General features: G+C 41.0%; 1 protein-coding gene across 3 annotated transcripts in view; it reads right to left on the bottom strand.

Annotated features, from left to right (window-relative positions):
- LOC126183567 (trafficking protein particle complex subunit 10) overlaps positions 1 to 12,957 on the bottom strand; it is a 150,322-nt gene that overhangs the window by 52,572 nt on the left and 84,793 nt on the right. For all 3 annotated transcript variants that reach the window (XM_049925645.1, XM_049925646.1, XM_049925647.1), the window contains 2 exons: positions 11,994 to 12,122; positions 9,087 to 9,213 (listed from right to left, as the gene is read on the bottom strand). In XM_049925645.1, the coding sequence (XP_049781602.1) occupies positions 9,087 to 9,213; positions 11,994 to 12,122 (256 nt within the window). The remainder of the gene's footprint in view (positions 1 to 9,086; positions 9,214 to 11,993; positions 12,123 to 12,957) is intronic.

Here is a 12,957-nt window from a genome sequence, read left to right as displayed (position 1 = left end):
CAATGCCAAACGGACACCAATTCCTGACAGACAGCAACACAGAGATCATCAGAGGGAATATAGGTACTCGCGGGCTGACATACGAGAACTGCAACTTTGGCAGCAGCCTCATTTCCTGGCTGACCGACATGACCAGAAACGTCACACCGGCTCCACCAAGAGTGAGCAAGTGACAGTTCTCCCGGACCCACTGCACTAAGGGATGGGCGGTGTACAGCGCACATAGACTTTGAAGGGCGCTGAGTGAGTCTGAGCAGAGGACACAATTGAAAAGGCTGTGTCACCGGATGTACTCCGTGGCCTCATACAGGGCGAAGAGCTCAGCTGTAAATACTGAGGAGTGTGCCGGAAACCGGTATCGAAAGACACGGGTGCCAATGACGAAGGCACACCCGGCTCCAAGGTCAGTCCAAGAGCCATTCAGTGTATACAAAAGTACTATCATGAAGTTCCATGCAAAGGTCATGAAACTGAAGGCGATAGACTGAGGCTTGAGCGAATGAAGGCCAAGGTTAACATGGGCTGCTTCACGAAGCCAAAGTGGTGAAGGGTTCACATCCACCGGAAAAGTTGGAGGTAGTGTGAAGTTAAGCCGCCATAGCAAGTGCCGAAAGCGGACTCCAGGAGGTAACAGAGCAGAGGGACACACCCAATACTGACAAACAAAGGAATCACCAAAGGAGGAGGCATAGGATGGGTGGCCACACATGGCAGACAAACAGCATGCATACCTGCTGAGGGGAAAGTCACAGCATTAGGGCAGTGGTAGTTCAGCTGCTTCAGCATACAGACTCTCAACCGGGGTAGTGTAAAAGGCGCCCATTGCCAAACGGATGCCACGATGGTGGATAGCGTTGAGACGGCGTAAGAGGGATGGGCGTGCAGATGCATAAGCAAAGCACCTGTAGTCGAGTTTCAAACCGACACAAGGGACCGGTACAAACGAAGGAGGGTGGTTCGATCGGCACCCCAGGAAGTACCACTGAGGACATGTAGGACATTGAGGAACCGCGTACAGCGGGCTGCCAGGTAAGGCACATGGGAGGACCAAGAGCATTTCCTATCGATGATGAGCCGCAGGAATCTCGTAGTTTCAATGAACAGCAGGGCAACAGACCCAAGATATAAAGATGGTGGGAGAAACCACTTGCTTTGCCAGAAATTCATACAGATGGTTTTGTCAGAAGAAAAGCGAAAGCCATTGTCGATGCTCCAGGAGTAAAGACAATCAAGACATCACCGAAGACACCGCTCAGTGAGGCAGGTCCATGAAGAACTGCAATAGATGGCAAAATCGTAAACGGAAAGGGAGCCACAGCTACCTGCTGGGAGACAGGCCATTACAGGGTTAATGAGGATAGCAAAGAGGATGATACTCAGGATGGGACCCTGACGCACACCGTTTTCCTGGATAAATATGTCCATTAAGGCAGAACCCACACGCACCTTGGAAACTCGATCTTTTAAAAATGCCTGCAGGAAACAGGGCAGACGGCCACGGAAGCCCCATGTGTAAAGAGTACGGAGGATGCTAGTTCTCCAGCAGGTGTCATAGGCCTTCTCCAAATCAAAAAATAAGGCCACAGTCTGGGATTTCCACTGAAAACCATTCGTGACATGGGTGGACAAAGTAACGAGATGGTCAACCAGCCTGGCATGAATCATACGTTCCATCACCTTGCAAACGCAGCTAGTATGAGAGATGGGGCAGTAGCTAGAAGGAAGGTTTCTGTCCTTACCAGGCTTACGTATGGGTATGACGGTGGCTTCACGCCAGTGTCCAGGAAATGTGCCCTCTGCCCAGATGCAGCTGTATGAGTTAAGCAGAAAGTGCTTGCCACAAGAGAAAGGTGCTGCAACATCTGAATGTGGATGGCGTCTGACCCTGGGGTGGAGGGTGGGTGGGTAGATTTGGGAAGAGACCAAACAGCGAGGTCATCGGTCTCATTGGATTAGGGAAGGATGGGGAAGTAAGTGGCCATGCCCTGTCAAAGGAATCATCCTGGCATTTGCATGAAGCAATTTAGGGGAATCATGGAAAACCTAAATCAGGATGGCTGGACACAGGATTAAACCGATGTCCTCCCGAATGCGTGTCCAGTGTGCTAACCACTGCGCTACCTCGCTCAGTCTGGGGCGGAGGATGAGGATGAACTGAGAGCATGATCTAGCTCCCTCATAGTAAAGGCGGCATTGTAGCACTCACAATTTGGAGAAGAGCCTCCTTCACTAGTTTTCGATGGATGATAGTGGGAAAAGCTCGAAACTTCCGCAAAATGGTGGCCCAAGGTGTTGGAGATACCAAGAGGGTCCACGATAACATTGTCTGCTACTGTCAGGGTGGAAATTTGGGAATGGATCTTGGTCCCAAAGAGTCATCGGAGGTTGGTTCACACAACAGAGGAAGGGGTGGAACTGTTAAAAGAAATAGTGAATGAAATCCAGCTAGCTCTTTTGTTATCCTGAAGAACAGAATGACACTTTCACACATCTGTTTATAATGAAAGCAGTTTGCCATCATAAGATGAGAGCATGTCTCTGTGCACAAATTGCATTGCAGCATACCTCAGTCCACCAAGGGACTGGGACACTACGTGGTAAAGAGGAAGTGCATGGAATGGAACGTTCTGCAGCAGTAAGGATAATGTTTGTAAGATAGTCCACATGGACATGACAACTGGTGAAATCTTGTTCTCTGAAAGTCGCTAGGGAGGAGTAAAGCTGCCATTTTGGCAAGCACGCAGATGGGGTAGGAGTCAGCAAATGGATAGCACACGGGAAATGGTCACTCTAGTAGGTGCCAGAAAGAACGAACCACTCAAGACAATGGGCAAGCTGGGCTGTGCAAAAGGATAGGTTCAAATGGGAGTAGGTGTGCGAGGAGTTGGAAAGGAAAGTGGGTGCTCCAGTGTTAAGGCAGAAGAGGTTAAGTTGGTTAAGAAGGTCAGCCAAGAGGGCATCTCTGACAGGTCCTGGGAGAACCCCAAAGGGGATAATGCGCACTAAAGTTATCGAGTAGCAAAAAATGGGGGAGATAGCTGCCCAATAAGCTGAAGGAAGTCTGCCCTGGTGACATCAAATGCTGCCTGCGGTTGCCAATCATGAAACCGCCAAAGAGTGGCGAGCCCCCTGGGGGGATAGGACAGGGGGTGGACACTGTTGGGTGAGTGTGGGCAGTATGTTTGTTACTGTATGTTGAGGCCAGGATCATTATGGAGGTGGAAACTGTGCTGTAACAGGATGTACAAGCACACATGGGAGGGGGGGGGGGGGGGGGAATCCAGATTTTTCCTAGATTTGCCGGTTAAAAATACACTTTTTTCCCAGATGGAAATACGTTATACCCCTGGTGAAAGTACATTTTTTCCTGTAGTAAGTGACAATATACTTTCCCCACAGAGCTGTAAGATTTATCAATCCTTTGAATGGTGAAAGTTTTATGCACCAGCATAGAACTTCCCGGCACTTTAGGAAATGAAACCCAGTAAAAAACAATGTGTTTCAGAAAGATCTTTGATGTGTGGCAACATTTACACAGCATATTTTTGCATTACAAAATATGAACAGGAACACCACCAAACACAGCAACAGGAACTCCACCAAATACAGCACAGTAGCTGCCAAAGCACTAAAATCAAGACTGCGATGAGCTTTTGTCAGCCAATCATGGCTCATGTCACATGATCTCGCCATCCAATGAGAGCAGATATTCAGAGCATTGAACATTTGATGAAGTCACCCAATAGTAACATCACTATTAAGTAGCGTGAACACACAAACAGTTTAAGTCAATAGTTTAAATTAATATACATACAGCATATCTACAAGAAAAGCTCATCTTTCACACACAACATTGGTCATCAAAACTTTTTGCTCTTTTTTCTGGGGGTGTGATTAGGCAGGTGCCTAAAAACACAAACAAGGAAAACTGGACAGGACTTTTCACTATGGAGGTAATGCTATTAATAGCGATGGCAAAGACAGTCACACTTAAAACGCTACCCTGAAGAACACTGTTCCCCTGCTCAATGCGGTCAGATAGGACATCAATTCGGTATCTAAAATATCGTGGCAAGAGGAAAGACTGAATAGAAAGAGGAAGACAACCACGAAAACCCCATTCGTGAAACTGCTCGAGGATGACACGCCTCCAAGTAGTATCGTAGGCCTTCTTGATGTCACACATCCTCACTGTCGAAGTGTCGCAATGACGTTGGCGACCAAAAGATGCTCATAGCAGCTGGCACTGACAGTACAGGTAACAGCGCTCACTTGCTTGAAAAAATATGACCCTATGATAAATAATGCCATCAGCATGCACCACACAGCTACCATTGCAGGATGAATTGGTACTGGTAATAGATATGTTGATTTTCTGTTGCCCGTATTTTGCAGTTCTGCATATTGACCTGCCCTTGGAGGTGGAAATTGACTTTATCTGTCTACTACAGAATGTTCCATGGCCATTCATTGCCCACTTCATGTGAGCAAGAAATTGCAGGGCGAACATTTGTATTGCTCCCAGGTAGGCAGGAATCAGCTCCTGAACATGAGTGATTTTGTATGGATAGCAATGCAGGATGTTCATAGGATTTTATGCAGGATGTTCATAGGATTTTATGCACCATGTCCAATGTCCAGGCAATTCCCTATGCACTGCATGTTTGCACACCACTGCTCAACTCCTACTGCAATGCTGTGGCCACATCGACAGATGTCAAATCAACTACATTGCTCCCTCTGCCACACTGCACTTCAAAAGAACCTGTCTTCGAATTTTGTAATCTTCTTCAGACCCTTAGCGGGCACCAGACCAATGCCTGTTTTCATACCCTTGAGTGTGTAGGACTTCTGCAGGGCTACTGATGCACAATCACCATCCTTGTAAAAGAGCTTTACCAGCAGTACGCTATCCTTCATGGAGACAGTCATGTTTGGCATCCCAGACGCAAACTGATGAACAGCTGTGTTCCACGCATCAGTTGGTGAGCATATTCTGACCCTTACAGCACTATCTATTGGTCAAATTTTCATAAATTTTTTTCCCATCACTTATCCCCTTGCGTCAGTATTTTACTGTTCAAATTTGATATTGTTCTGAGCTGTAGTTCTCTTTCTACAGCGTTTTTAAACTATAACTTTAATTATGGACACCCTTGGTTTTTTATGGACAATATAAAAACAGTGGTTGACTTGTAAGCTTTCAATGAATATTTCATCTTTGAAAAATGTGATCTCATGCTCATTAATATTAGGTTAAAATTATGTAACTGGTCTAGTGGGTCTCTAATCCTCTTGAAATGTCAGCCTTTGAATTTGTAATTAAAACTATTTACTTGCTGGTTTGCACCATATGTGCAGTTGTATTTTTAAGTAGGGGAGGGGATTGTGATATGTGCTGTGCCATATCCGTTTCAGTATGTGATTGAGGCAAGAAAGAACAATTAAAAACAGTTAACTAGCTTTGAGGAGGACTGGAGCATTTTTCAAATATACAGTTACAAATAACCACTTGTACACTACAGCAATATTTTCGCCCTTCAGCCATTTAATTGTAAAATGACGTACTCAAAGGCTAATAGCAGTTGAGAACGCAATTTTTCAGGGATTAGTTGCATTCTTGTGGTTGATTTGTTTTATCTTACATCTCACTGTAGTATATCTCCTGTTGCGGAAACATTTTGTGTGTGTGGTCCGAGCCTAAGTATAGCATAAGTTCCAAGTCACCATCCATACAAGGGGGTGGAGACAGTTTCCATGAGCTCATGTTTCTGCAACGAAATACTGTCATTTTCTTCGTGTGGGGTACCACAGCTATATATTTGTTGAAAGACATTTTGAAGTTTTCCACCTTGGCTGTTTTCATCAGGTATTCACTTTTTACATTTTCTATGATTGTCTCCACATGGATCCGCTAGACATTGCCCAGACTACGGCAGCGTATTTTGCCATGGTTACTGCAACAACCAGTCAGGATCGTGTCCGGGTTTTAAAAAAGGAATTAAAACTGCTCACGCCAAGAGTGGCATGAAACATAAAAGAGCTTGATACCATTGCCTGGCAAGGATCGTAGCAAGCAGTATGGTGAGTAGTGGGGCGAGCAGCAAGTGGCAGCATAAATGCATCCTTACATTCTAATGTAATAAATGTACTGACTTCAGATGACTAAATCTCCACATTCACTGAATGACATCATAATGAAATTGGCATGATTAACCTTCATTCATAAAAAGCCAGAGTAAGAACATGTGTGAAGGATAAAATAATCTGCTATTAGGCATCTTAACTGTGGTGTCACCGCCAGACACCACACTTGCTAGGTGGTAGCCTTTTAAATCGGCCGCGGTCCGCTAGTATACGTCGGACCCGCGTGTCGCCACTGTCAGTGATAGCAGACCGAGCGCCGCCACACGGCAGGTCTAGAGAGATGTCCTAGCACTCGCCCCAGTTGTACAGCCGACTTTGCTAGCGATGCTACACTGACAAATACGCTCTCATTTGCCGAGACGATAGTTAGCATAGCCTTCAGCTACGTCATTTGCTACGACCTAGCAAGGCTCCATTACCAGTTAATATTGAGATATTGAAGCATGTACAGTCAAGAGAGATTTACACCAATTATGGAATAAAGTTAAGTATTACTTCAACTACGTACTTTATTTGCTACTATAATTTCCCTTAACTGTTCCAGACCTCACGCCAGTCAGCGTGAGCTGTAACGCATGCCTTTCGGCTACCTGTCACTGTGGATTGGCTGTCTTGCCAGTCCACTACATTAACAACCCATTTTAGTCTGTTAGTTAACAATTTCATAAAATATTCTTTTTACACTACACAATGACAAAAAATTAGTGACACCAATTCATTATCAATGCTCTTTTCACAGTGTCATAAAAAACATTCAGCAATATGTTCTAAATATCATCTGGTGGTACTCTGGCAGCAGAACTGCAAACTAAAAGCTTTCAAGGATGTATGTTTTAAATTCACTTTTTTTTTTAAATCAAAACGTTAACTCTACTGAGGTTATCACCAAGCTTGAGAATCTAGTTATTTTTACCTGAATGTCATGCAAGAACCCCTCAAGTTATATCCAACTGTAGCAATATTCATCCATACAGTGACATTGGTAAAAAGCTACGAACAATACCTGCAGCTGTATCGACACTCACTATGAATTTTGGGTGTGCAAAAAATAACCTAAGTTTGAATTTTAAAAACTTGGGCCAATGATAGTAGCACATAAACATTGAACCATTAGCATGAAAGGAAAGAAGGAATGTTTGGTAAACAAATAAAAGATGGGTAGTTGATGTATGAGAATGGGACACAGCTGAGATGCTTTTATCATTAACTAAGATTATGATAGTGATATTTACTTATCTTCACCATCGTCATTAGAAATGGACCACTAGTCAGTGGAAGTGGTAAAAAAATATACTGTGACTTTGCTGGAGGAACATTTCCAGCACCTGCCAGAAGAGATTTAGGAAATGACAAGAAAATTGAATCTGGATGGCCAGATCCCACCTTCCTGAACACAGGTCCACTGATTTTGTCAACAGACCATATTGCTCAACATCATGAAACAGATTTTGCAATACTTATGTGTTGTATTACCTAACTGATTTGTTAAATATTAACCAATTAAATAGTCCTTCGGTTTTTGAAGTGAGCAAGTAACTGACAAAAAGAGAATGTTTACCAACTGCTTAAGCTATACAGTTACTGGCAACAGTTGGCACACCTGAATAGGCAAACTCTTAAGCAACCTAGAATGTAGACATTTCAGGAGTACCCAATTTAGGGTAAAAATGCAGAAAATTACACAAATTGGGTTTAGTATGGTTATGTCATTAGGAATTCTGCCTCCTTACCAGCGTCACAATATAAATGCATTATTATTGTGGTCAAGCTACACTACTCATTAACAACCTCACTCAACAGTGGCATGGTGGTCAATGAATGCTCCAACAGCAACTGGTGTCCCTGTAATGGTTCACTGCTATGGCAACGGATAACCTTAATTCTGGCCTGAACCAAGTAGAAGGAAAACTTCAAAAATGGAACCTTGTTCTTATGTAAGTAAATGTATCAAACACTTCCTAAAGAAATTTGTGGCTCAATTAAAGCTAAATACATCAACTGCCTAGTGCACTAAACCACAAAGAGCCAGTTCTGAACTTATGCACTACCATTTCAAAGATGATATTACCACATCCTAAGCTATATATTTTTATGTTTTGACCATTACGATATTTCACACTCTCAATGCCCTTTCCTACATGCGCATGTTTCTAGCTGCTCCTAAATGGTAAATGCGTAATGGCGCCATCTACAGTTCAAAAATGGCTCTGAGCACTAAGGGACTTAACTTCTGAGGTCATCACTCCCCTAGACTTAGAACTACTTAAACCTAGCTAACCTAAGGACATCACACACATCCATGCCCGAGGCAGGATTCGAACCTGCGACTGTAGTGGTCGCGCGGTTCCAGACTGTAGTGCCTAGAACTGCTCGGCCACTCCAGCCGGCTACCATCTACAGTAATTACACAACAAATGAGAGTGTCATTTCCTTCACCTTCACTGTGCCTTCTATTTCACAAAACTGTAACCAATTTCAGCTTCATCTGGCCTTCTCTTTGCCATCTTCCTCTAATGCATACTGGGATAGGACTGAAAATCTACATAATAAATCAGAAAGATGTTGGAGGATTGTAATAATGGATTCAATAACATTAGTGTCAATCTCAAAGAAAGATGTTGAAGGAAAAAAAATTAACTAAATTTTGTACACCCTCTCACCCTAAGTCAGAAATGATGACATAACCTAAATGTAGCTAAAGTTTATAGTGTGTTTTGTACACATCTTTCGTGTTGAAGCATTGTGAGATGCACTAACAGTTGCAGTTACACTGTAAGTAATGGAGTATATCTCAGATGTTGTGGCTTTTTCAATATGCATCATCTGTTTCACAAAATATTCACTATAAAGTAGCAGTTTCAATAACTGAAAACCCAAAATTATATATATAAACACAATTACGCCAATACTCATTTGCAGTTACATGAATTTCATCTTACCTTTCCTTTCAATACAAATGTGTTGACTCCAGGATATAAAGTGAAATTGTCTAAACTGAACTCGCATATAAAATCACTTTTTACTGCTGCATTTACTTTCTTATATTTTCCTTGACTATCTGTCCTCCTGAAATATGAAGAAGATTGTACATCATTAAAAACATCTTAATAATTTTATTATTATGGAATGTAATGTAAATGTTTCTTACTGAATATACATAGATTTGAATACTTCGCAAGTTACAAGAAACTAAAAACTTTTTAAAATTATATTTACAATGACTACACTATGCCAGTGTACAACAGTTAAAAACTGATACGTCTGACCAATAAAAGGATGTCACTGTCAAGTTTTTCAACTTCATTAACACCACATTTGCAGTTTCTCTTACAGTGTGTTCTATTTACGTTTTCTACACTGCAAACTAAAGGTAAAACTGTCTTCAGCAGGGTCGGTTTGAACACCATGATGCTTTACTACGCAAGACCCCATTGGAGGTGGTGTGTTCTTTTCTACTGGCTATGAACTGGTTTACCCAGTAAGTCAGAGTGGCACCTGTATTTTAACATGGTCTCTGAACTGCAGAGCAACCTGTCATTCTTTTTCATTAACATACCTTTGCTAGAGGTGAAAGAAATGTCGTCATCGTCTTCTTCTTCAGTCCAAAGAGTGGTTTGATGCAGCTCTCCATCCTACTGAATCCTGTGCAAGCCTCATCATCTCCAAATAATTCTTGCAACATACATCCTTCTGAATCCACTTATCATATTCCACTCTTGGTCTTCCCCAATGATTTTCATCACCCACACTTCTCTCCAATACTAAACTGCTGACCTGCTGATGTCTCAGAATGTGTCCTATCAATCAATCCCTTATTTTAGTCAAACCGTGGCACAAATTTCCTGTCTCTTGAATTCTATTCAGTACCTCTTCATCAGTTATGCAATCTCCCCATCTAATCTTCATCGTTCTTCTGTAGCACCACATTTCAAAAATCTCTGTTCTCTTCTTGTCTAAACTGTTTACCGTCCATGTTTCACTTCCACACATGGTTACACTCCAAACAAATACCTAATGGAAAAAACCTCTTAACACTTAAATCCACATTTGATATTAACAAATTTCTCTTCTTCAGAAACACTTTTCTTTCCACTACCAGTCTAAATTTTATATCCTCTCTACTTCAACCATCATCAGTTACTTTTGCTGTCCAAACGAGCAAAACTCATCTCCTACTTTTAGTGTCTCGTTCGTGAATCTAATTCCCTCAGCACCACATGATTCTTCGATGTTGTTTGGGAACTATGTCATACTGCTTCAGGAAACTTAAGTCCATGCACTGAGCTTCAAATCCGTTAAGTATGAGAAAAATTGAGGAAGGCCATTCCATAAACTTTCCTCGACTGTCACAATGCTACACATACAGCACGTATCAAATTTCCATATACGCAACTTTCTTGGAGGCAGGTGCAATTTAATTGCTCCTTGAAGTTACAAATTGTCACTTGTACAATACCACAATACTTTTGTCCCTCCAACCATTTGACATCCAGTATCTTCTTATAAACTATATGTAAAAAAAATGATTCACTCATAAGAAGGTGTGATACATTAAGAAAAACAAGGAACTCCCTGAATGATCAAAACGCTGCCCAAGTTCATGGAAAAAACCACTAGTCCTGCTCCACAGTCTTCCCCACGAAGATATTACGAAGAATTTTTGACAAAGATAGCTTCCTTATGTGAGATGGTAAATTATTCTCTTTTAGGCAGTAAGATGGAAAAGGTTGAGAAGGATTCTTCAACATTCCCCACAGCATGCTATGACAGATTTTCTTTACCAACTATTGTGTTATGAACTGCAGACGACACCAATGCCAATTTGCCGGTGGAGAATGTGCAGTTGTTCATTATTAGGGGTAACTGATCGAAAGTCTGAACTACCTTTCTCAGAAATGTATATCTTTAAAAACTTCCATCCCTTATTACAGCAGTATATGCACACCCCATACCCCTCTCCAAAATTCTTCCGACAAAATGCCAGGTGACAGGTAGTTTGGCCAATAATTTATTTAATACACGAAGTATCACTCCACCCATGTAATAGTAGTAAGAGAAAAGGGTGATTTGTTACTAACTTCACAAAATTGTATGACTTGTTAACAATTAGCTTTATACATTTCAAATTTTCACACACAATTAAGAGAATGTAATTTTTATAAATCTAACAATTTTAAGTACTTTCGGTATCACGTGCAGGAACTGCTGCTGTAAGGTGAGAATTGCATCACACATTTGCTCTCAGCATATTTCAGATTTCCAAGATCAGCACTCACAAAATTAAATTTTATAGTGTACACTTTGGATTAAAGTACACTGGCAAAATCAGATGGACTGAAATTTCTTTATACTATATCAGTGTTCTTCATTAATAACCTAAACTGTACTTTCTCATTACAATACTTTAAATGTTGTATTCTCAGTAAGCCAAAATGCTTATCAAGCTAAAGCAATAAAAGCCATGTGATATTCACAGCTTCAAAGGAGTTACACATTGTGGATCTTCCACAAATATAATGTGTTTATATAGAAGGGCAATGTTTAACAGAAAGTGAGGAATTCTTGAACTGAATATCTGTCTTAAAAACAAGCAACACAAAAACCTAGTCTGTTTCTCTAAAGAAACTGACTAAATTAATAAAGGTAACATGTTCAAAAATTTACTGCAGTATATAGAAATAAAAATAGACAGCTGATTATTATAGAAACTTTCCTCTGTTAATTTACATATCATTTTATGTGACTTGTACTTATTATTCTTCTTGAGGTAAAATAAACAAGTTAGCACTAACAGTTTACATAATGTTTTGGCAACTGAGATAAAGAGCAGTGCAGCAGATAAATACCTGAGGAACTGTTTTGGGTTTTTCGCAACAACGCTGGCGGAAGCAAGATTTTTGTCCTGTTTATAATCTAGATGTTCCAGCATAGCCAACTTCTGAGCGATTTCACTATTTGCTTCTGGTTTAATGTACCTGGCAGAAAAAAATATTACATATATAGAAAATAATGTTCACTGAAGAATTGACAAAATAAATATGATAGAAAACAGTTTTTAACTGATCAGTAGAACTGAAACTGAACAGGAGGAAATGCATGTGCCATGTCCTAATACTGTGGCCTTTGCATTTGTTTTTAATGAAATTAATGCGTATTCTGTCCTGAAAATGGTACTCATACTATTATGAAAAGGGCAATCCAGTATGCATATGTTGTTTTAAGGAAAACTGTTGTGTATTATCTTTAACCAACCTCCGTAAGTACATTTATACACTGAATATCTTAATAAAGTGCATGGCAATGTGCACTTTTCATTGTATTACATGATTGTTTCTCTCTGTTCCATTTGTGGATTGTGTGTAGGAAGAATATTTACATCTACATCAATACTCTGCAGGTCTTTTACAGTGTGTGGTGGAGGATACTTCTGGTACCACTACTGTTTTCCTTGTTTTCCTCCCTCCCTGTTCCATTCGTGAATGGTATGTACACAGAATGACTACTGATAAACTTCCATATGATTTCTAATTTCAGGAAATTTCCAGTCGTGGACATTTTGCAAGACACATGAAAGAGAAAATAAAATGCTGCTCAACTCTTCTTTCAACTTATGCTTCTAGAATTTCAACAGTGAATTTCTCCATGAAACAAAATGCTTCTCTTTTGGTGTCTGATACTGGAGTTTGTTGAAGATTTGTGTAATGTTCTGATGCCTACAAAACATGCCAATGATGTTAGTTGGGTGATTAAAATGACCAGACTACTAGGTCATCAGTACCTTTTTTCTCGAACAGACAGGTCTACGTGACT

This window comes from Schistocerca cancellata, chromosome 4 (assembly GCF_023864275.1).
Source record: "Schistocerca cancellata isolate TAMUIC-IGC-003103 chromosome 4, iqSchCanc2.1, whole genome shotgun sequence".
NCBI classification, from domain to species: domain Eukaryota; kingdom Metazoa; phylum Arthropoda; class Insecta; order Orthoptera; family Acrididae; genus Schistocerca; species Schistocerca cancellata.
This window is presented reverse-complemented; position numbering and strand designations above follow the sequence as displayed.